At 41.4% G+C, this 26,284-nt stretch overlaps 1 protein-coding gene across 1 annotated transcript; it reads right to left on the reverse strand.

The window, feature by feature from the left end:
* Positions 1–799: 799 nt before the first annotated feature.
* LOC127802101 (uncharacterized) lies at positions 800–2,230 on the reverse strand. Its single transcript, XM_052337791.1, has 2 exons — positions 1,741–2,230; positions 800–1,575 (listed from the first exon to the last, which is right to left on the reverse strand). The coding sequence occupies exons 1-2, from the start codon at positions 2,228–2,230 to the stop codon at positions 1,013–1,015; spliced, it is 1,053 nt and encodes a 350-aa protein (XP_052193751.1). The 3' UTR covers positions 800–1,012.
* Positions 2,231–26,284: the final 24,054 nt, after the last annotated feature.

A 26,284-nucleotide genomic window follows, 5' to 3' on the forward strand; every position in this document is an offset into this window, starting at 1 on the left:
ACTAAAATGATAGAATCAAATACATTAACTCAGGTCGATTTTTGAGTTTACCTAGACCCATAAAACACCATTAATAGTTTTTATTGTGTCTTATGTGTAATATTTTAATGTGTTTGGGCTTTCATGGCGCCTAGTGGTAGTGTTGAAATATTGTTCTGGTGGCCCTAGTCATTTGCTTGTTTATTCCTTGAAATTCTTGGCTCGAAATAGTCTTAAATTCTTAATGCATTTGTTTTATATGAGGTCATCTTGTACCGATCTACCTCTCTCTTATATATTTCAAGTAAAACAATAAAAGATAAAATACACCAAAAACACATTTCTAACAATTTTTTTTTAATTATGCAGTAAACATTAGGATCTTTCAAACCTGATGAAAACAAATAATCACTGAAGCAAAAAAAAAAAAAAAAGAAAGAAAGAAAAATTGTAATTATATGTGGCGCAACTTTTAAATTGTCAATGCTAGAGAGCCGTGGTGCAACTGCGTTGCATCGTGTAAAGTCTTAGATGTAATGCTCTTAGAAAGAAAAAAGTAAAATAGAAAAAACTGGGTACAGCTTCTAAAAAGTTATAAAAAATATTAATATGTATAAATATAAACAAGTCACAGACCGTGTACCCTAGACAAGGATTTATATTCGTTTCTCGCACCTGTCTTGATGATGAATTTTATTATCAGTAGGTGCCTATTGTCATCTTATGTCTTTCTGTTCTGTATCTGTGTCATATATACATGAGATAGACAATAGTATCATTAACCAGTTTTCTTCTATAATTAATTACTTTTTATATATAAACAGTAATTCAGTCGTCACCACAATCTACCAACAATTTGTGAAATCAAGCTACTAAATATCAAATAAAAACATGTTATTTGATGCATATATAGCATACATGTTATTTAAAGTTTCATATAGAAACGTATTATTATATATTGAGTGATAGACCACTTTTATGAGTGCTTAAGAATTGTTGAAGCAGAATTAGTCCCGGAGACAGAACCCATTTCTCAAGATCGGCAATGGATGATGTTAACCGCTTCCGCAAAATAACCACATTTGATAAACAGTAACTTCATGGTAACTTGGCCTTTAGCCGTAGCGGCCTCGCAAGTGCATCTCTGATCAACGACCCCTTTGACTGCTGTACAGCAAGTTCCGCCCAAAACCAAGCTGGTTGGAGAGCAAACACCTAGGTTATTGATCTGAATGGAACACCCAGGGGGCGGTGGGGGCGGAGGCGGCCGTGATGGTACCACAGGAGGGGGTGGTGCTGGTACAACAGGAGGGGGCGGAGGCGGCCGTGATGGTACCACAGGAGGGGGTGGAGGCGACGATGATGGTACCATAGGAGGGGGACTTGCACCTCTAGGTGGCTGTGATGGTGCTATAATAGGGGGATTTGCACCTCTAGGTGGTTGTGATGGTGCGACAATTGGGGGGCTTGCACCTACAGGCGGTTGTGATGGTGTCATAATTGGGGGGCTTGCACGTGGTGGCGGTGATGGTGTAACAGTAGGAGGGCTTGCACCTACAGGCGGTTGTGATGGTGCCACAATTGGGGGGCTTGCACCTGGGGGCAGTGATGGTGCTATGGTAGGGGGGCTTGCACGTGGTGGCGGTGATGGTGCTATGGTAGGGGGGCTTGCACGTGGTGGTGGTGATGGTGATGGTGTGACAGTAGGAGGGCTTGCACCTACAGGCGGTTTTGATGGTGCCACAACTGGGGGGCTTGCACCTGGTGGCAGTAATGGTGCGATGGTAGGGGGGCTTGCACTTGGTGGCGGTAATGGTGCCACAGTAGGAGGGCTTGCACTTGCAGGTGGCTGAGATGGTGGGACAGTAGGGGCACTTGCACTTGCAGGTGGTTGTGATGGTGCTATAGTAGGAGGATTTGAACTTGTAGGAGGCAATGATGGTGCCACAATGGGTGGCCTTGCACTTGGTGGCAGTGATGGTGCCACCTTAGGGGTGCTTGCACCTGGCGGTAGTGATGGTGCAACAGTAGGAGGGTTTGCATTTTTTGGTGGTGGTGACGGTGCTACAATAGGACTTGCATGTGGTGGTGGCGGTGGCGGTGGCCGTCGCCGTAGTGGTGGGGGTGGGGGTGGGGGTGGCCGCGGCCGCGGTCGAGGCCGAGGCTGCTGTGCCCCAGCAGTGAAGCTAGAGATCAGGAAAATGCTGAGAAATAGGAGGGGGGTAGCTAAAGAGAAGCGTTTGATGCTCATTTTGAAATGTTTTTAACTTCGGGAGCATCGACCAATATATGCTTGGGGAGTTGCATGAGGTGGTATTTATAGGGTGCCGATTCTCTTATTCCACGCATAACCACTACTGGAAGGATGCCTGTGGGCTATTTTAAATTGATTTGAAGTGCCTATGTTTAAAGTAGGGCTCAAGGAGAGGAAAATGAGTTACTTAGGGGCTGATCCAAAATTTGACCAAGTTTCATGCCTGTTTAGTTTTAGATTTTTTTTTTTTTTTTTTTTACATTCCTATTCCAATTTTATAATTAAAAATATCATAACATTTAATGTTTTAAAAAATCTTAACATTTTAGGACGAGTTGTCAATTTCTACTTTTTGTTTTTAGTTTTATATATTCATCCAGCATACTGTTTACTAATACGGTTAAATTTTAGAATTTTAAAAAATAAAAGATAACTAGGCAAGTTATTTATTATAAAAAAAATCAGTTTGAACTTTGAGACTGAACACTAAGTCGAATAATAGAGATTATCTTAATATTAATTTAATTTTCAGGTGAAACTTATCTTAAAGTATAGTTTAAAAATAATAAAATAAAACAATATATCTTGTAGGTAAAGTCAAACTAAACAAATTACATATTGGTCCGAATCAAGCTAAACTAACTCGTTTGATATTTCTAATGAGGAACAAATCAGTGTTAGTTGTTAAGTATTAAAGTGAATAAAATATTGAGTGAAATTGAAAAATGAAAAAACGGGGGTACAATCAAATGTTTTGTATGCTTAAATTTTTGAAATCTTTTGAAGAAAATAATAAGTAATTAAACAATTTTTTCTATTTTTGTTTACAATATTTTAAAAATAAAAATTAAAAACAAAAATACAACCAAACCAACCCTAAACCTTCCGCAACGTAGACCCCAAAAAGGATCTCTTAATCAATTTTTTTATTTCTTTTTCTATCACGCTCAAGCTGTGCACCCGCTAAAAAGAATATAGAAACTAAACTAAACTATAAATTACCATTTAAATACATTTTAAATTAAATCAAATTATTTTTAATAGTGGAAGTAAACCAAACCAAACCAAACTAGTAAAAGATTATTTGCCAAGCAAAAAGAAAAAGATTATTGATGTAATTTATATGAATAAAATTTCCATACAAATTTTATCATTAAAATATATTTTGATGCAAGATATGTTTTTAGGTAAATGTTCTATATTATATATAATAAATATAACATAATACATAAACTGGTTTAGGTTTGGTCCACCTTTTATATTGCATAAACCAAAATTGAACTGTAAAATGTTTTCTTTAAAATTTTTTAAAACCAAATATTTTTTAGTTTGAAAAGAAATTTAGACTAAACAAAATAAAACTAATTGGTTCAATTTAATTCAATAAGTTAGACCACATTATAGGTGCTCCTAATTCATAGTAATATCAGTTCCAAAACTGACCTAAAGAAATATATTGTACCAATTGTGCAGTACTATCATGGTTTTAATAATCAAATTGAAAGCAAATAAAGATTAATTAATGTCAAAGCAAACAGTCATTCGTAAGCTAATGTTTTCCTCCCTTGGTTGGGCAAGCTACTCAATGTCATGAATGAAGAGGTTCTGCCTAATTATTAGAGGGTTTAATATTGTTGTGTTTTAGATTAATTAAATTTTTTTAAGTAAATTAGTGTTCACTAAAAACAATTGCTTCTTTTAAAAATAAGATTGCGTTATCTTTGAATTTTAATTTTAAATTTTAAATTTATTTTGAATTTTCTGATTTAATAATTTATTTTCAAAAAATAAAAAACGCATTCTGTTTGTTATTTTGAAAAATTATTTTTCAAAACAAAAAAGTAAAAAACGCGTTTTGTTTAAAATTTTGCGAATAATTTTTTAATGACATTTTATTCAATAAATTTAATTATTTTGTAAATTATAACTATTTAATATTAATATATTATTAAGAAATATATATATATTTTTAAAATTGGTAAATCTTACAACAATTTTTCTCAGAACAAAATACAAATAAATAAATAAATTGTCCCATCTTTTTCATGTTTTGGTTGTTTTTGCTGAAAAAATAACCAAAATAATTTTTATTTTTTTGAGTTTTCATTACAAAATATTTTCTTGTTTTTTAAAATGTAATTTAGAAAACAACAAAGTAAACATGTTTTCACTCTTTTAAAAAACTAAAAATTGAAAATGACCGAAAGACAATAAAGAAAACAGATCCTAGACTGCGTTCTCTTTATTTTTCAATTTTTAATTTTGAGTTTTAAATTTATTTTCAATTTTTTGTTTTGATAGTCTATTTTTAAAAAATAGAAAATACGTTCTCTTTATCATTTTAAAAAAATTATTTTTCAAAACAAAAAACTAGAAAACGCGTTCTCTTTGAAATTTTAAAAATAATTTTTAATGATATTTTATTAAATAAATTTAATTATTTAAAAAATTAAAACTATTTAATTTGAAATAAAAAAATTAACTTGAAAAAAAATAGCAAGTGCAATCATAATGTGATATAGATAGGAAGTATTAAAATAAAAATTAAAAACATGAACTAATATTACATAATGTGATTATAAATGATAAGATTGCATAATTTGAAAACGTGTTTATTTTAGAATTTTGAGAAAAAAATATTATTTAATGAATTTAATTATTAAATGATAAAATTAACTCTTTTTAATAAAATTTTACTAATAAAATAAAATAATAAATTTAATTAATAAATTATTGATATTTGAGTGATAATTTATATTAAATATTATTATACATATGTGTAATATACTTAAAATATACTATATGTTATCTTATATTTTTAATTATAATATAAATATATTATATTTTTAAAATTTAAGAATTTTTTTTTTCTTCCTTCTTTTCTTTTTTTTCCCTTTTCTTTTTTAGAGCCAAAACATGAAAAATAGATTGTGTTTTTCAAAATATTTTGTTGTTTTTAGTTTTCTTTATAATTTTTTTTATTTTTAAAATAACAAAATAAACACATTTTCATTATTTTAAAATTTTAAAAATTAAAAATAATCTGAAAATAACAAAGAACGTAACCTAATTTTTTAATGAATAAAAGATACATTTTAAATCAATCGAGTGGTATAAATCACTTGTAGAATACAACATTGAACCCCAAATGACAAATAATCACTTTAAATCAATTACAAATTAAAGAAAACTAATATCAAGTTGAAAAGAATTTCATATGTGGTAGTATTTAAACTTGACACCTTTTTTAATCTGTCACTAAGTTATGACATCATTTGCTTTAAAAAAACGTAAGTTACTCTAATTAAAAACTAAAATAAAAAAAAACCTCTTTTTTTTTATTTTTATAAAAAGTAAAACAACTTATAGTAGAACCTGTATTATTCAAAATGTTATTCACTTTTTATGGTAAATAATACTGTTAGTTCTTGAATTTTGTATTTCATGATAAATTGGTTATTATATTAATTTTTATCACCACAACAACTAAATTTTGATGCCTATTAAAATTTAATCTATTTTTCTTTTTGTCAAATTTTATTGATAGAAACAAACATTGTAGCGACCCATAAATCGTAAATTAATTTAATTATTGATTTATTGTGTTAATTTAAATTAAAAAAAATATTAAAATAACTTGTTGTTATAAATAATAATAAATTATGTGGTTTTAAGAAAATAAGAAATTAGGATAATTAATTAGGTTATTTTAGAATATTTAAGGAAATAGGAAAAGTTTAAAATAAATTAAATTGTGAGATTTTTATAAGTTTCGGGTGTTAATGTAAATATTATAGGGGGTGTGTGTATAAATAATGAAAGTTGGGAGGAGGCTGGTACGTTTCCAGAAAGAAGGACCAAGAGTCCCCTTATATATAAATGCGTGCGCTATTTGTATGAAGGTTGGGCTAGCGCGAGTGGCACGCGAGCGTACGGAGGCGAGGGCGAACGCGGGTTCGAGACGTGGGGGGGCACGCGCGCGAGGCCGAGAATTTGGCTGATTTTTAATTAGCCTAGGCGTCCCAAAACGACGCCGTTTTGGGAGGGAGGCGGTGGCCTCCAGCGCTGGCTCCGTGGCTGCCACGTGGCCGCGCCTCAGTCGCTCATTTTAAGCCCAAATTCAGGCGTTTTTCTTGCAGCCGAATAGCAAGCAAATTTCAGAAAGAAACAGCGGGTGCGCGAAAGAAAAATTAGAAGATTTTGGTGGGAAAATCAAGATTAAATCAAGTTTAATCGAAAATTTAATTTGCCAGGTATGTAGAGAAACTAGTAATAAATATTCTGTACGGTCGAAATTTCGTTTAGAGTCCAATTTTGTTAATTCTGGCGAATTATTGGGGTGTTGCAGTTTGTATAATTTTTACCGCGTTAGGCCAAAACAAGGCTAAGGATATCTTCGTAAAGGTAAGTTCTTTATACCCTCTACGACGTTTCTTTCGTTGTCAATTTATTTGACCTCCCTTCATTTGTTTCGGCCGTTAATCGATTATGGAATTTTTGAACGATTTACTTTAAAATTTAATTTATTAAATCGGCCTCATGGATTTTATTTGTTGGTTGCCTACGGGGGTTTGTGCCACCCCTGTGCCTATGAGAATGATGTCGTATTCACCCGGGGATAGGTTCTTAGTTGTTCGGGTATTATTATGGATTTGGCTTGTTCATAGGCTAGAGGGGTTGGGCAGTGGGGGTAAGGATCGGCTGTTTGGTGACGGAGTGGCTGTTGTACGGTCTATCTTAGGCCATCGGCTGGTCACTCATGTTCACTGACCGTTGACCGGCGCCAGGCACTATTGACTAGCTCTGCCGTGATGTGATTATAGCATGACTGGTTACATTTTATTCTTGTTGCATGGTTTGGTATGCACATGGGTGCGGGCTGCATGTTGGGGTTTTCATGATCTGGTTATGCTTGGTCATGAACATTCTAGCTTGGTTATGTTGCATCCAGCACGGGCATATGCATCGCGTGTGGTTTACTATGTGGGCGGAGCATGGCCTAATGCCTGGATGTATAGGCGCCAGTGTATCACGTTGATACTCACTACGCCATTGCATTTTTATGTGCATTGCATGGTTACTGGTAGTTATTAGTTCTCGGATGGGAGGACCGTTCCGAGGGAGCCTATGACTCAGGTGTCGGGAGTACCGACACAGACACACGGGTGACGGGAGTACCAACCCAGGACAGTGCACGCAAGTTTGTGGAGATTTATGTTGCCTCTCAGGGCAGCGGCAGGTTGGTATGGGACTTGGGTGCCCTGTGTCTTGTGTGGGCCCCAAGGACTGGTATGTGTTTTCCTTATGCTATGTTGTTGTGTTGTTAATGTCTCATGGCTTATGTGTATGTGTGGAACTATGTTTGGGGTGATCTCCTCTTCTATTCACTTTACAACCTTCATTTTCTTATAACTTGCTGAGTCTTGCGACTCACCTTGCTTTCCATCATTCCAGGTAAGGGTAAAGCGAAAGTTGAGGGCAAGGATCGCGCCACCTAGCAGCCAGCCGTGTGGTAGGGAGTACAGTTTGCTTGCCCCCGTTGTCTTTGATATTTTGTTAGGATTTCTGTCTCTCATTTTTTACTGTGCCTGATTGTTCCTTGTATCTTTTATTTGTTGGCACAGGTGTCTGTATATATTTTTATATACTCCGTGACCGCTGTTCTAGCGGGGTACCTATGTGCATGCATGCATATCGTTTTGCTTCTGCTGTTGTATTTCTTATGTATGCATACCAGGGTATTTTTATCTTGTGTTTCATTCCTTTCTCCCTTCCGTAGGCATTTCCGTTCGGGTAGTGTAAGCACCCCCGCACGGATATCCCAACCACCCGGACTACCCAAACGAGAGTGCCTACGAAAGAGAAAAGAATGAGAGACAAGACAAGAACCACCTCGGCATGCATAATCAAAAATGAGAGCAGCGGAAGCAAAGCTAAACACATGCATGCATTACGAGTACCCTGTTATCACAGTGGTCACATGATAAATAAATAAACACAGACTCCTATGCCGACATACACGAGACTCGAGGAAAGACCTGACACAGTACAAAATAATAGAGTAAATCATACTCAGACATCAGAGTTGACAGGGAATGACGGGACTGCCTGTACACCATACTGACTCTGCTGCTAAAAGTTGACTCCCTTGCCATGGCCCACGTTGTTACTACCTGGAATGATGGAAAGCAAAGTGAGTCGAGAGACTCAGCAAGCATAAAGAAAGAAAGGCTGAAGACTATATAAATCCAATAAACTCTCCCCAGAACAAACTCCCAGGTACACACAAGGCATGAGACGCTACAACACAACAATATAGCATAATAAAACACATACTAGTCCTTGGGGCCCACACAAGACACACGACACCCAAGTCTCATACCAACATGTTGTTGCCCTGAAAGGCAGCATAAATCTCCAGTAAACCTGCGCGCGCTATCCCGGGTCGGTGCTCTCGTCACCTGTGTGTCCATGTCGGTACTCCCGACACCCAAGCCATAGGCTGCCTCGAAACGGTCCTCCCGTCCGAGAATTAATAACTATCAGTAACCATGCAATGCATATAAAAATGCAATGGCGTAGTGAACATCAACATGATACACTAGCGCCCATACATCCAGGCATCAGGCCATACTCTGCCCACATAGTAAACCACACGCAATGCATATGCCCGTGCTGGATGCAACCTAACCAAGCTAGAATGTCCGTGTCCAAGCATACTCAATCAATGAATATCCCAACATGCAACCCGTACCCATGTGCATATCAAATCATGAACAGTAATATAATGAATCTAATCTTGCAGTAAATCACATACTGGCAGAGCTAGTCAGCAGTGCCCGGCACCGGTCAACGGCCAGTGACTAGAAGTGTCCACCCGACTGTAAGCACCCCCGCTCGGATATCCCAACCACCCGGTCTATCCGAACGAGTGCGCTCACAGAAGGGAAGAGGAACAGACAAAAGACAGAAATGCCCTGGCATGCATAAATAAGAAATTTAACAGCGGAAGCAAAACGGTAAACATGCATGCCCACAAGCACCTCGCTGATACAGCGGTCATGAAGTATATAAAAATACATACAGACCCTGTGCCAACAATAGGAGGTACAAATGACGACCTAGCACAGTCAAAAATAAAAGACAACGACTCTAGCAAAACATCAGAGATGACGGGGGCAGCTAACTGTACACCTTACCAACGCGGCCGGCTGCTAAGTGGAACGATCCTCACCCTCGGCCTTTGCTTTACCCTTACCTGGAATGATGGAAAGCAAGGTGAGTCGCAAGACTCAGCAGGTTTATATGAAAAGGAAGGCTATAACATGAATCGAAGAAGAGATCACCCCAAATACAAACCCACATGTACACACAAGCCATGTGACGCAACCAAACAATAGCACCACGTAATAAAAGCACATACCGGTCCTTGGGGCCCACATAAGACACCTGGCACCCAAGTCCCATACCAACCTGCCGCTGCCCTGAAAGGCAACATATATCTCCATAAGCCTGTGCGCACTGTCCCGGGTCGGTACTCCCGTCACCCGTATCCCTGCCGGTACTCCCGACAGCCGAGCCAAAGGCTCCCTCGGAACGGTACTCCCGTCCGAGAACTAAATAATATCAGTATCCATGCAATGCACATAAAATGCAATGGCGTATTGAGCATCAACATGATACAAGGCGCCCATACATCCAGGCATCAGGCCATGCTCCGCCCACATAGTAAGCCACACGCAATGCATATGCCCGTGCTGGATGTATCCTAGTCAAGCTAAAATGCCCGTGACCAAGCATAACCAAGTCATGTTAATCCCAACATGCAGCCTGTACCCATGTGCACATCAAAACATGCAACGAGAATAAAATATAAGCAAGTATGCTATAATCACATAATGGCTAAGCTAGTCAGCAGTGCCTGGCACCGGTCAACGATCAGTGGGTAGGAGAGACTCGCCGGCGGCCTAAGGTAGTCCGTACGACAGTCACTCCGTCACCGAACCATCGATCCTAGCCCCCACTGCACAACCGCTCTAGCTAGAAAATAACCAAAAATCCAATTAATACCCGAACCGCTAAGAACCTAGCCCCGGGTGAGTACGGCATCATTCCCAACAGGCAGGGGGTGGCACAAACCCCCGTAGGCAACCAACGAATAAAACCCACGAGATCCATTTAATAAATTAAATCTTAAACTAACCGTTTAAAAACTTCATAATTAATTAATGGCCGAAACAAACGAAGGGAGGCCCAATAAATCGCCAACGACAGAAACGACGAGATAGGTAAGAAGAACTTGCCTTATCAGAGATATCCTTAGGCTCGTTGGGTCCAAAAGCAGTAAAAATTATACAAACTGCAATATCCCAATTATTTGCCAAAATTAATAAAATTAGACGCAAAACGAAATTCTGACCGTACAGAATATTAATTACTAGCTAGGCTACATACCTGACTAATTAAATCGCTGATTAAACCTGATTTAATCCTGATTGAAAGCCCAAATTTCTCAAATTCACGATCGCGAGCTCGCTGAATTTTCTGTAAATCGCTCACTGTTCGCTGCATTAAAAACGCCCAATTTGGGCTTTAAATTTGTGCAAAAAGGAGTGGAGGGGAGGTTGTCACGTGGCAGCCATTGGAGCAGCTGCTGGGAGGCCACCGCCTCAAGAAAAACGGCACCGTTCCATCATTAATTGGCTGAAAATAATTTCCAGCGAAGTCAGCAGCAGTCAACCCTTCTTCATATGCTCGGTCCTGCATCCAAATCCCAGCCCCAATGCGCATGCGCCACTTGATCTACTAAGCACCTAGATAATAGTATACCCATTCACTTATTTTAATTGTTAACTTGAGTTTCCTTCATTAAGTTACAGCACTTCACGCACTGCTACCCTCAAACTCCTTAATCTCATAATACATTATCATTATACTGCTTGATTATAACTTATTCTTACACTTAATATTATAATTGTTAATGATTTATTCTTAACATATTATTACTCCTCACAACCTATATTTATATTGCATACACAGAATCCCCACAGCAACTATGGTTGACTATTATTATTATCATTAATTAATATTTCTTTTTAAATTAAATTACCTTGATAATAAATAATTAATTTAAATCTTAATTATGGGTCATTACAAATTCTTCCCCCCTTAAAAGAATTTCGTCCCCGAAATTCGTACCTGATTAGGTAAATAACTAAGGGTGGAGTCGTCTCATCTCCTCTTCTAGCTCCCAAGTAGCCTCCTCAGGGGTATATCGCTGCCACTGGACCTTCACATAGGGAATGGTACGGTTGCGAAGCACTTTTTCTTTCCGATCCACAATACTGGTAGGCAACTCGATGTACGACGCGTCCTCTTGCACCACGAGCGGATGATAATCAATGACATGCCCGGGATCTGCCACGTACTTGCGGAGCATAGAAACATGAAAGACATCATGTACATGGGCTAACTGAGGGGGTAAAGCTAACCGGTATGCCAACGATCCGACTCGCTCCAATATCTCGAACGATCCCACATAGCGAGGACTCAACTTGCCAGATACTCCGAAGCGTCGAACACCCCTCATCGGTATAACTCGAAGGAAAACATGATCACCCACATCAAACTCCAAATCTCGGCGTCATCTATCAGCATAACTCTTCTGACGGTCCTGAGCTGCCTTCATCCTAGCCCGAATCAACTGGATCTTTTCTGACGTCTGCTCCACCAACTCCGGTCCAAGTAACGCTCGCTCCCCAATCTCGGTCCAGCAAAGCGGTGACCTACACGGCCGCCCATATAATGCCTCAAATGGTGCCATCCCAATGCTGGCCTGGAAGCTATTATTGTAAGCAAACTCCACCAACGACAAATGGTCATCCCAGTTCCCATGAAAATCTAGTACACAGGCGCGGAGCATATCCTCCAAAGTCCGAATGGTCCGCTCCGACTGCCCGTCAGTCTGAGGATGGAAGGCTGTACTGAAAGTCAGCTGAGTCCCCATAGCACTCTGCAACGCCTCCCAAAATCGTGAGGTAAACCGAGGATCCCTGTCTGACACAATACTAGCTGGGACTCCGTGCAGTCTCACCACCTCATCAATGTATAGCTTGGCCAGTCGATGAATAGGATAGGTCTTCTTGACAGGTAAGAAGTGCGCTGATTTAGTCAACCGATCAATAATTACCCATATCGAGTCGTACCCCCGGCTGGATCGTGGCAATCCTGAGACAAAATCCATAGCTATGCGTTCCCACTTCCACTCCGGCACAGATAAAGGTCGTAACAATCCTGCGGGCCTCTGGTGCTCAGCCTTAACCTGCTGGCACACTAAACATCGCGATACAAATTCTGCTACGCTCCTCTTCATGCCGCTCCACCAATACTGACGCCGTAAGCCCTGATACATCTTCGTCGCTCCAGGATGGATAGTATAGGGAGAACGATGAGCTTCCTCTAGGATCCTCTGCCTGATATCACTGTCACTCGGCACACAGATCCGTCCACGAAACAATAGCAAACCATCGTCCCTCTGACTGTACCCCAATGACCCAAATCTCTCCATATCAGCCATAATCTCGCCAAGCTCCACATCCTGTCGTTGTCGATCGCGAATCTGACCCTCTAGATCCAAATGGATACTCATGGCAGCGCAATAAAGTGTAGGATTGTCTGATGCCACTGAGATGGTGAGGTCACTCATCTGCTCCAGTAAGAACCACTCCTGCACCATCATAGTTGCAACTGATGCTCCACGACGGCTCAGTGCATCTGCTACCACATTGGCTTTACCTGGGTGATAGAGGATCTCGCAATCATAGTCCTTAAGCAGCTCTAACCAACGTCGTTGTCTCATATTAAGTTCCTTCTGAGAAAATAAATACTTGAGACTCTTGTGATCTGTATATATCTGGACTCTCTCACCATAAAGATAATGCCTCCAAATCTTCAAGGCAAACACGACAGCCGCCAACTCCAAATCATGTGCAGGATAATTCTCTTCGTGCCTCTTCAACTGTCTGGATGCATAAGCATTTACTCGACCGTCCTGCATCAGAACGCACCCTAGTCCTGTATATGAGGCATCACTGTAAACAGTAAATAACTCACCACTCCTGGGTATCGTCAGTACTGGCGTCGAAGTCAACCGTCGCTTCAACTCCTGGAATGATCTCTCGCAAGACTCATCCCAAATAAATCTGGCGCCTTTCCTTGTCAACTTTGTCAGGGGCGATGCAAGCCGTGCAAAACCTTCTATGAATCGTCGATAGTACCCGGCAAGGCCAAGAAAACTCTGAATCTCTGTCACTGTCATTGGTTTCGGCCAATCCATCACGACTTTAGTCTTCTCTGGGTCTACTGAGATACCCTCTCCTGAGACCACGTGTCCCAAGAATACAACTCGGGTCTGCCAAAACTCACATTTCGAGAACTTGGCATATAACTGCTCCTCTCTGAGCTTCTACAGAACCACGCTCAGATGCGCCTCGTGTGTCTCAGGGCTCGGTGAGTAAATTAGGATGTTGTCAATGAAAACTATGACAAAAGAATCCAAATATTCCTTGAATACCCTATTCATCAGATCCATAAATACTGCAGGTGCATTGGTCAGCCCAAATGGCATGACCACAAATTCATAATGGTCGTAACACGTGCGAAATGCGGTCTTCGCAATATCCTCATCTCTGACTCGCACCTGATGATAACCTGACCGCAAATCTATCTTGGAAAACATCGATGCACCACGCAACTGATCCAGTAAATCATCCACACGGGGTAGGGGGTACTTATTCTTGATTGTTACCTGATTAAGTTGTCGGTAATCTATACAAAGTCGCATAGACCCGTCCTTCTTGCGCACAAATAATACTGGGGCCCCCCATGGCAATGTGCTCGGCTGAATAAAACCTCTATCCAAAAGATCTTACAATTGCACCTTGAGTTCTTTTAGTTCATTGGCAGCCATACGGTAAGGAGTCTTGGAAATAAGCTGCGTACCTGGCATCAGATCGACCGCAAAATCAATCTCTCGGTGCGGTGGTAGTCCCGGTAACTCATCTAGGAACACATCTAAAAAAGCTCGCACCACAGGATAGGCAGCCAACTCCTTCTTCTCCCCAACTATCACGGTCACAAATGTAAAATAGGCTTCACACCCACGTCGTATAAGCCTCTCGGCGTGCATAACCGATATCATCGGCGTAGTCACCACTGGCTTCACACCCCGGTATGTAGCAATTGGTCTCCCCGGATGCTCAAATGAAATTACCTTCCGACGACAATCAACCCGAGCATAGTGCCGAGAGAGCCAATCCATACCCAACAGTAAGTCAAAATCCTGGATCGCCAAAACAACAAGATCCCCCACAAATACCTGGTCGTAAATCCCTATCTCGCAATCCCTGACCATCTCACTCCCCAACAACACCGTCCCTCCCAGTGTCGAAATAGATAAATCAAATGGTAAGGGGTTACACGGGATTGGGATCTTATGCAACAAATGGGGTGCTATGAAAGAGTGGGTGGAACCTGTATCAAATAGGGCACGTACGTCATGGCCATAGAGAGAAAGTATACCTTGCACTATATCACTGCCCTCAGCTGCCTCGGCGGCTGTCACCGCAACGCCTTCCCTGCTGTAAGTCAATAAACTCGAACACCTTCTGCTCTCTGACCCAAGTCGGTATATAAGTCTCATTGAACGCCGCGACAAACTGTGTCCATGTCGGGCCCCTATCACCATATCGTTGTTTGGTGGTCTCCTACCATCGCTCGGCGTCTCCTCGCAATAGAAAAGTCCCCAATCGAACTCTGTGGGCCTCTGCACAGCCTATAGACCGTAGGTGCTTCTCCACAGCCAGTAGCCAATCCTCGGCCTCTGTCGTGTCAGCACCTCCACTAAACTCTGGTGGACGTAGGGCCATAAAGTCTTTAAGTAATGCGACACCAGAACTGTCCCCTGCTCCCGGTGCACCTGAATGTGACACCTGGGCCGTAGCGGTCCTACCATCATGACTGCGCTCCTGACGTAACTGAGATGCCACTAGTACGTCTACAGCCCGTAGAAGACCTGCCAATGTCTCCTGCATGTTCGGAGGCCCTGGGTGTCTCTCATCTCCTGTATCTGTCGCCTGTACCTCAGGAGTAGGAACAAGGTGCCCTCTACCTCGCATCGGCGGTCTACCACGACCTCGCCCACGTCGTGCGTCCATGAGTCCTTAACAATCAAAATTAATTAGAACGTATTTCGAAATTAAGGACACGACCTAACACTCTAACTCTACCTAACAGCCTTGGTGTACGGTTACTTGTCCCCCAAATTGACTCAATGACGCTCTGATACCAATATTGTAAGCACCCCCGCTCGGATATCCCAACCACCCGGTCTATCCGAACGAGTGCGCTCACAGAAGGGAAGAGGAACAGACAAAAGACAGAAATGCCCTGGCATGCATAAATAAGAAATTTAACAGCGGAAGCAAAACGGTAAACATGCATGCCCACAAGCACCTCGCTGATACAGCGGTCATGAAGTATATAAAAATACATACAGACCCTGTGCCAACAATAGGAGGTACAAATGACGACCTAGCACAGTCAAAAATAAAAGACAACGACTCTAGCAAAACATCAGAGATGACGGGGGCAGCTAACTGTACACCTTACCAACGCGGCCGGCTGCTAAGTGGAACGATCCTCACCCTCGGCCTTTGCTTTACCCTTACCTGGAATGATGGAAAGCAAGGTGAGTCGCAAGACTCAGCAGGTTTATATGAAAAGGAAGGCTATAACATGAATCGAAGAAGAGATCACCCCAAATACAAACCCACATGTACACACAAGCCATGTGACGCAACCAAACAATAGCACCACGTAATAAAAGCACATACCGGTCCTTGGGGCCCACATAAGACACCTGGCACCCAAGTCCCATACCAACCTGCCGCTGCCCTGAAAGGCAACATATATCTCCATAAGCCTGTGCGCACTGTCCCGGGTCGGTACTCCCGTCACCCGTATCCCTGCCGGTACTCCCGACAGCCGAGCCAAAGGCTCCCTCGGAACGGTACTCCCGTCCGAGAACTAAATAATATCAGTATCCATGCAATGCACATAAAATGCAATGGCGTATTGAGCATCAACATGATACAAGGCGCCCATACATCCAGGCATCAGGCCATGCTCCGCCCACATAGTAAGCCACACGCAATGCATATGCCCGTGCTGGATGTATCCTAGTCAAGCTAAAATGCCCGTGACCAAGCATAACCAAGTCATGTTAATCCCAACATGCAGCCTGTACCCATGTGCACATCAAAACATGCAACGAGAATAAAATATAAGCAAGTATGCTATAATCACATAATGGCTAAGCTAGTCAGCAGTGCCTGGCACCGGTCAACGATCAGTGGGTAGGAGAGACTCGCCGGCGGCCTAAGGTAGTCCGTACGACAGTCACTCCGTCACCGAACCATCGATCCTAGCCCCCACTGCACAACCGCTCTAGCTAGAAAATAACCAAAAATCCAATTAATACCCGAACCGCTAAGAACCTAGCCCCGGGTGAGTACGGCATCATTCCCAACAGGCAGGGGGTGGCACAAACCCCCGTAGGCAACCAACGAATAAAACCCACGAGATCCATTTAATAAATTAAATCTTAAACTAACCGTTTAAAAACTTCATAATTAATTAATGGCCGAAACAAACGAAGGGAGGCCCAATAAATCGCCAACGACAGAAACGACGAGATAGGTAAGAAGAACTTGCCTTATCAGAGATATCCTTAGGCTCGTTGGGTCCAAAAGCAGTAAAAATTATACAAACTGCAATATCCCAATTATTTGCCAAAATTAATAAAATTAGACGCAAAACGAAATTCTGACCGTACAGAATATTAATTACTAGCTAGGCTACATACCTGACTAATTAAATCGCTGATTAAACCTGATTTAATCCTGATTGAAAGCCCAAATTTCTCAAATTCACGATCGCGAGCTCGCTGAATTTTCTGTAAATCGCTCACTGTTCGCTGCATTAAAAACGCCCAATTTGGGCTTTAAATTTGTGCAAAAAGGAGTGGAGGGGAGGTTGTCACGTGGCAGCCATTGGAGCAGCTGCTGGGAGGCCACCGCCTCAAGAAAAACGGCACCGTTCCATCATTAATTGGCTGAAAATAATTTCCAGCGAAGTCAGCAGCAGTCAACCCTTCTTCATATGCTCGGTCCTGCATCCAAATCCCAGCCCCAATGCGCATGCGCCACTTGATCTACTAAGCACCTAGATAATAGTATACCCATTCACTTATTTTAATTGTTAACTTGAGTTTCCTTCATTAAGTTACAGCACTTCACGCACTGCTACCCTCAAACTCCTTAATCTCATAATACATTATCATTATACTGCTTGATTATAACTTATTCTTACACTTAATATTATAATTGTTAATGATTTATTCTTAACATATTATTACTCCTCACAACCTATATTTATATTGCATACACAGAATCCCCACAGCAACTATGGTTGACTATTATTATTATCATTAATTAATATTTCTTTTTAAATTAAATTACCTTGATAATAAATAATTAATTTAAATCTTAATTATGGGTCATTACACCGACGGTCCACTGCAGCGCCGTACAATAGTCTATCCCAACGTCACCAAACAGCTGGCCCCTGCCTTACTGCTCAATAGCTCTATCCGAACCATAAATAAACCCGATAAAATCGTAAATAAACCCGCACGTCTAGGAACCTAGTTCCCAAGCTGGGTTTGGCATCATTCCAAAAGGAATGGGGGCGGTACAAACCCCCGTGGGCTTTCAACAATTAAATTCTAAAAGTTCCGAATTTAATTTAAATTAAAACAAATGAATAATAATTTAATAATTAATGCTAGGCATCGAATTAGAATAATGGAGAGGATAAAATAAGGGAAATCACGGGGTCTTTCACGGGAATTAAAGATCATGAGGAGAGGGTTAAGAGTTTGCCTTTACATGGCTATTTCTTGCTCCCCTTGCACTCTCGCTGCAAAGTAAAACGTTTAATAGCGATTAATTAAAACCGTGGCTCACATTAATTAAATCTAACCGTGTAATATATATAATTTAGCCATCTAAAATCCCACGTAAGTGCACCACGAATAAAATCCCAATATGACCCATATTTATTTTAAATTAAATCATGCCAATAAAATCATTAATTTATATAATTAATATGCAAAACCGAAACAAATTGAGGGAAGACGAGGGGTTCACCAAATGGAAAGAGATCACAAGGGTAGAAGGAGCTTACCTCGTTTAAGCTGATTATAGCGTTTTTACGCTTGAATGCCACCAAAATAATACACGCTGTAAAATAAATTAAACTCCCAAAATTAATAAAATTGGACCCAAAATGAAATTTCAACCATACAGAATAATTAATACATATTTATTTACTTACCTGGCTAATTAAACCGCGATTAAACGGAGTTTAATCTTTAATTTTTTCCCAAATTCCTCCACTGGCGCGCCTTCTTCTTCCCTGATTTTCCTTCGCTCGTTTGCTGTTTAAATTGCTCCCAGAGCATGCTGAAATCAGCCTTTAAAAAGGAAAAGGAGAGAGCCATCAGCGCACGCCACGTGGCAGCCAAGGGCTGCCTACCACCTTGCCCAAAACGACATCGTTTTGGGCAAGGTTTTGGCTGAAAAATCAGCCAAAATCCCTCCAGCGCACGGGCAGAATCGAACCTGCGTTCCTCGCTTGCACACGCGCACGCGTAGCCACTCCCGCTAGCTGCTCCCTCATACATATAATGCGTGCGATTATATTTAAGGTGACTCGCAACCCATTTTCAAGAATTATTCCAGCCATTATTGTTAAAATCCCGATTTTACGCGTACGATTTTACGATTCGAAGACTCTCAAACGATTCAAAACCCATGTAAAATCCAATTTGGGATAAAATCCTATAAAATCTCGATTTTACATGTACGATTTTACGATTTTACGCTTTAGAGATCCCCAAACGATTTTACGATTCAAAGACCTCTATTGATTTAAGTTATAATTTAGAGGATGCTTCCAACGTCTCAATGTCACATAGCATCTGACATTGGAACTTATACAATGAATTGTTATATTTTGCCTCTAAATTGGAACTTGATTTAACATTGATTACATAAATTCCAATATCACATAGCATCTAACATTAATTGCATAAGTTCCAATTTACTTGATTTAAATTATAATTTTTACTTGATTTAACATTGATTGCATAAGCAAATCAAGACAAACAAGTAATTAATTAATGGACCACCCAACCCCAAATTGGGATATTACTTGATTTAATCAATGTTAAATCAAGAAAAAATTACAATCTAAATCTAATGGAAGACATTGAAAGCATCATCTAAAGAATTTTAAACTATATTTTACCTCTAAATTACCTATATTTTGTCTCTAAACTGTCTATACCAACCTGCTAGTTTTTGAGTTATATTTGGGAAGTATCATTTTTTGAATTATAATAAGGAATAATCAAGTTATTAAATAATATTAATTCATTTTCTACAAAATTATATTATTATAAACATATATTTACAAAAATTAAAAGGTATTTTTAATTATCTCTAAAATCTTACGATTTTACAATTCGATTTTACGATCCGATTTTATGGACCCTTTGTCGATCCCACTTAAAATTCCGATTTTAACAACCTTGATTCCAGCACCCAGACTTTCAAAAATCGACACTTGCCACTTCACAGTTACCCCTTATTTCACTTTCACCCTATAATTTCCAGAAATCCCCTAATTCAATTTATTTTATTATTTTCCTACTTTCATAAATACTCCCAAATAATTTAATTAAATACCTAAATTTCCTATTTCCTCAAAATTATATAAATAAATATTTCCTCTTAAATTCTCAAATATTTAATAATGTCCTCAAACACCGATTTGAATAATTATTATTTATTTTTTTAAATTCTAGGATATTACAGATAGTCCAGGTGGTTGGGATATCCGAGCGGGGGTGCTTACAATGTTGGTATCAGAGCGTCAGGTTGAGTCAATTTGGGGGACAAGTAACTATACACCAAGACTGTTAGGCAGAGTTAGAGTGTTAGGTTATGTCTTTAATTTCGAAATGCGTTCTAATTAATCTTGGTTATGTAGGACTCATGGACACACATCGTGAACGAGGTCGTGGTAGACCCCCGGCGCGAGGTAGAGGGCATCTTGTTCCTACTCCTGAGGTACCGGCGACAGGTACCAGAGATGAGAGATAGCCAGGGCCTCCGGACATAAAAGAGACATTGACGGGTATTCTACGGGTCGTGGATGTACTGGCGGCATCTTAGTTACGTCAGAAGCGCAGTCATGATAGTAAAACCACTATGGCCCAAGCGTCACACTCAAGTACGCCAGGGACGGGGGATAGTTCCGGTGCTGCATTACTTAAAGATTTTATGGCACTACGACCACCAGAGTTTAGTGGAGGTGCTGACGTGACAGAGGCCGAGGACTGGCTATTGGCAGTGGAGAAGCATCTACAATCTATAGGCTGTGTAGAGGCCCATAGGGTTCGACTGAGGACCTTTCTGTTGCGAGGGGACGCTGAGCGCTAGTGGGAGACTACCAGACAGCGATATGGTGATGAGGGCCCGACATGGGCACAGTTTGTTACGGCGTTCAATGAGACTTATGTACCTGCTTGGGTCAGAGAGCAGAATGTGTTTGAGTTTATTGAGTTACAGTAAGGGAGCAAGACAGTCACACAGTATGAGACTGAGTTTGTAACGTTATCTCATTATGCTCCAGAGTTGGTGATCCCTGAGTCTCGTAGAGTCAGCAAGTTCCAGAGAGGGTTGCGACCAGAGATTCTCCACGCTATGGCTGGTATCGAGGCACCCGACTTTCCTACAGTTGTCCAGCGGGCCCATGCAGTCGAGCGGGACCGATTGGAAACTTGATCAGATCAGTTAATCATGAAGGGCGCAGGAGGCGGCAATAAGAAGAGGAAGTGGGATGCAGGCAGTAAGAGTTTAGGGCTTCCACCGTGTCGGCAATGCGGGTAGAGACACAAGGGATAATGCCGAGATGTATGTCGGGACGTGTGTTATCGCTGTGGTCAGCTGGGACATTTGAAGAGGGACTGTCCACAGGGGCCTAGACCAGCTATGCCAGCCTCACCAGCTATATGGAAGGATATCATTTGTTTTCGCTGTGGATAGAAAGGCCATCGGGCGAACGTGTGCACATAACCAGCACAGATAGAAGGGCTACGGACTAGCGGAGTAGGGCCCAGACCAGCTCAGAGATAGTCTACACCGAGGGCGCAGGGTCTAGTAGCATCATTACCCCTACCAGCAGCACAACGCCCAAGGCCTACAAAGAGACCACAGATGCACGGGAAGGCGTTTGCGGTGACAGCAGTCGAGGCGGCTGAGGGCAGTGACACAGTACAAGGTATACTTTCTCTCCATGGTCACGACGTACGTACTTTATTTGATACAGGATCTACACACTCTTTCATAGCACCCCATCTGTTGCATAAGATCTGATCCCGTGTAACCCATTGCCATATGATTTGTCTATTTCGACACCGGGAGGGACGGTATTTTTGGGGAGTGAGATGGTCAGGGATTGCGAGATAGAGATTTATGATCATGTATTTTTAGGGGATCTTATTGTTTTGGCGATCCAGAATTTTGACTTACTGTTGGGTATGGATTGGCTCTCACGGCACTATGCTCGAGTTGATTGTCGTCGGAAGGTGATTTCATTTGAATACCCAGGGAGATCAGTTGTTACATACTAGGGTGTGAAGCCAATGGTGACTACATTGATGATATCAGTTATGCACGCTGAGAGACTTATACGACGTGGGCATGAGCCTATTTTACATTTATGACCGTGATAGCTGGGGAGAAGAAGGAGTTGGTTGTCTATCCTGTGGTGCGAGACTTTCTAGATGTATTTTCAGATGAGTTGCCGGGACTACCGCCGCACCGGGAGATTGATTTTGCAGTCGATCTGATACCAGGTACGCAGCCCATTTCCAAGACTCCTTACCGTATGGCTACTAATGAACTAAAGGAACTTAAGGTGCAGTTGCAAGATCTTTTGGATAGAGGTTTTATTCGACCGAGCACATCACCATGGGGGGCCCCAGTATTATTTGTGCGCAAGAAAGATGGGTCTATGCGATTGTGTATAGATTACCGACAGCTTAATCGGGTAACAATTAAGAATAAGTACCCCCTATCCCGTGTGGATGATTTACTGGATCAGTTGCGTGGTGCATCGATGTTCTCCAAGATAGACTTGCGGTCAGGTTATCATCAAGTGCAGGTCAGAGATGAGGATATTGCGAAGACCGCATTTCGTACACGTTACGGACATTATGAGTTTGTGGTCATGCCATTTGGGCTGACCAATGCCCCTACAATGTTTATGGATTTGATGAACAGGGTGTTCAAGGAATATCTGGATTCCTTTGTCATAGTTTTCATTGACGACATCCTAGTCTACTCACCGAGCCCAGAGATTCACGAGGCGCATCTGAGTATGGTTCTGCAGAAGCTCAGGGAAGAGTAGTTGTATGCAAAGTTTTCTAAATGTGAGTTTTGGCAGACCCGAGTTGTATTCTTGGGACACGTGGTCTCAGGTGAGGGTATCTCAGTAGATCCAGAGAAGACCAGAGCCATGATGGATTGGCCGAGACCGATGATAGTGATGGAGATTCAGAGTTTTCTTGGTCTTGCCGGGTATTATCGACAGTTCATAAAAGGCTTTACACAATTTGCATCACCTTTGACGAAGTTGACAAGGAAAGGCGTCAGATTTATTTGGGATGAGTCTTGCGAGAGATCCTTCCAGGAGTTGAAGCGGCGTTTGACTTCGGCGCCAGTACTGATGATACCCAGGAGTGGTGAGTTATTTACTATAAACAGTGATGCCTCATATGCAGGGCTAGGGTGTGTTTTGATGCACAACGACCGAGTGAATGCTTATGCATCCAGAAAATTGAAGAAGCACGAAGAGAATTATCCTACCATGATCTGGAGTTAGCGGTCGTAGTGTTTGCCTTGAAGATTTGGAGGCATTATCTTTATGGCGAGAGAGTCCAAATATACACTGATCATAAGAGTCTTAAGTACCTCTTTTCACAGAAGGAACTCAATATGAGACAACGCCGTTGGATAGAGCTGCTCAAGGACTATGATTGCGAGATCCTCTATCACCCAGGTAAAGCTAATGTGGTCGCATATGCTTTAAGACACCGTGGAGCATCAGTTGCAGTTATGATGGTGCAAGAGTTATTTTTGCTGGAGCAGATGAGTGACCTTACCATCTCAGTGACATCAGACAATCCTACCCTCTATTGTGCTGCCATGAGTATCCATTCAGATCTAGAGGATCAAATTCGTGATCGACAGCGACAGGATGTGGAGTTTGGCGAGATCATGGCTGATATGAAGAGATTTGGGCCATTGGGGTACAGCCAGAGGGATAACGGTTTGCTATTGTTCTGTGGACGGATTTGTGTGTCGAATAACAGTGATATCAGGTAGAGGATCCTAGAGGAAGCTCATCGTTCTCCCTATACTATCCATCTTAGAGCGACAAAGATGTATCAGGGCTTGCGGCGTTAATATTGGTGGAGCGGCATGAAGAGGAGCGTAACAGAGTTTGTATCACGATGTTTGGTGTGCCAACAAGTCAAAGCTGAGCATCAGAGACCCGCATGATTGTTACGACCTTTAGCTGTGCGGAGTGGAAATGGGAACGCATAGCTATGGATTTTGTCTCAGGATTGCTGCGATCCAGTCGAGGATTCGATTCGATATGGGTGATTATCGACCGGTTGACTAAATCAGCGCATTTCTTACCCGTCAAGAAAACCTATCCTATTCATCTACTGGCCAAGTTATACATTGACGAGGTGGCGAGACTGCATGGAGTGCCAGCTAGCATTGTATCAGACAGGGATCCTCGGTTCACTTCGCAATTTTGAGAGACGTTATAGAGTATTATGGGGACCTAGTTGACTTTTAGTACAGCCTTTCACCCTCAGACCGACGGGCAGTCGGAGCAGACCATACGAACTTTGGAGGACATGCTTCGCACCTGTGTATTGGATTTCCTTGGGAGCTGGGATAACCATCTGTCGCTAGTGGAGTTTGCCTACAATAATAGCTTCTAGGCCAGTATCGGGATGGCACCATTTGAGGTGTTGTACGAGCGATCGTGTAGATCACCGCTTTGCTGGACTGAGATTGGGGAGCGAGCATTGCTTGGACCGGAGTTGGTAGAGCAGACGACAGAAAAGATCCAGTTGATTCGGGCTAGAATGAAGGCAGTTCAAGACCGTTAAAAGAGTTACGCGAACAGACGACGCCGGGATTTTGAGTTTGATGTGGGTGATCATGTTTTCCTTCGAGTCATGCCGATGAGGGGTGTTCGACATTTTGGAGTATCTGGCAAGTTGAGTCCTCGTTATGTGGGACCGTTCGAGATACTGGAGCGAGTCGGATCGTTGGCTTACCGGTTAGCTTTACCCCCTCAGCTAGCTCACGTACATAATGTCTTTCATGTCTCTATGCTTCGCAAGTACGTGGCAGATCCCTGGCATGTTATTGATTATCACCCGTTCTTGGTGCAAGAGGACACGTCATACACTAAGTTGCCTGCTAGCATTGTGGATAGGAAAGATAAAGTGCTCCGCAACCGTACGATTCCCTATGTGAAGGTCCAGTGGCAGCGACATAACCCTAAGAAGGCTACTTGGGAGCTAGAGGAGAAAATGAGGCAACTTCACCCTTAGTTATTTGCCTAGCTAGGTACGAATTTCGGGGACGAAATTCTTTTAAGGGGGGAGAATTTGTAGCGACCCGTAAATCGTAAATTAATTTAATTATTGATTTATTGTGTTAATCTAAATTAAAAGGAATATTAAAATAACTTGTTGTTATAAATAATAATAAATTATGTGGTTTTAAAAAAATAAGAAATTAGGATAATTAATTAGGTTATTTTAGAATATTTAAGGAAATAGGAAAAGTTTGAAATAAATTAAATTATGGGATTTTTATAAGTTTCGGGTGTTAATGTAAATATTATAGGGGGTGTGTGTGTAAATAATGAAAGTTGGGAAGGGGCTGGTGCGTTTTCGGAAAGAGGGACCAAGGGTCCCCTTATATATAAATACATGCGCTATATGTATGAAGGTTGGGCTAGCACGGGTGGCACGCGGGTGTACGGAGGCGAGAGTGGATGCGGGGGGACACGCATGCGAGGTCGAGAATTTGGCTGATTTTTAATCAGCCTAGGCGTCTCAAAACGACATCGTTTTGGGAGGGAGGCGGTGGCCTCCAGCGCTGGCTCCGCAGCTGCCACGTGGCCGCGCCTTAGCCGTTCCTTTTTGCCCCTATTTAAGCCCAAATTCGGGCATTTTTCTTACAGCCGAACAACAAGCAAATTTCAAAAAGAAACAGCGGGCGCGCGAAAGAAAAATTAGAAGATTTTGGTGGGAAAATCAAGATTAAATCAAGTTTAATCGAAGATTTAATTTGCCAGGTATGTAGAGAAGCTAGTAATAAATATTCTATACGGTCAAAATTTCGTTTAGAGTCTAGTTTTGTTAATTTTGGCGAATTATTAGGGTGTTGCAGTTTGTATAATTTTTACTGTGTTGGGCCAAAACAAGCCTAAGAATATCTTTGTAAAGGCAAGTTCTTTATACCCTCTAAGACGTTTCTTTCGTTGTCAATTTATTTGACCTCCCTTCATTTGTTTCGGCCATTAATCGATTATGGAATTTTTGAATGGTTTACTTTAAAATTTAATTTATTAAACCGGCCTCGTGGATTTTATTTGTTGGTTGCCTATGGGTGTTTGTGCCACCCCCATGCTTGTGGGAATGATGTCGTACTCACCCGGGGATAGGTTCTTAGTTATTCGGGTATTATTATGGATTTTGCTTGTTCATAGGCTAGAGCGGTTGGGCAGTGGGGGCAAGGATCGGCTGTTCGGTGATAAAGTGGCTGT

The sequence above is a fragment of the Diospyros lotus genome, chromosome 5 (assembly GCF_014633365.1).
Source record: "Diospyros lotus cultivar Yz01 chromosome 5, ASM1463336v1, whole genome shotgun sequence".
NCBI lineage: Eukaryota > Viridiplantae > Streptophyta > Magnoliopsida > Ericales > Ebenaceae > Diospyros > Diospyros lotus.

Excerpts from the sequence above, each read along its gene's own strand:
- LOC127802101 (XM_052337791.1), bottom strand. The coding sequence starts at position 2,230 with ATGAGCATCAAACGCTTCTCTTTAGCTACCCCCCTCCTATTTCTCAGC. Across the intron at positions 1,576-1,740 it reads CGCACCATTACTGCCACCAG|GTGCAAGCCCCCCAATTGTG; the intron begins GTGCAAGCCCCC and ends CACTGCCCCCAG.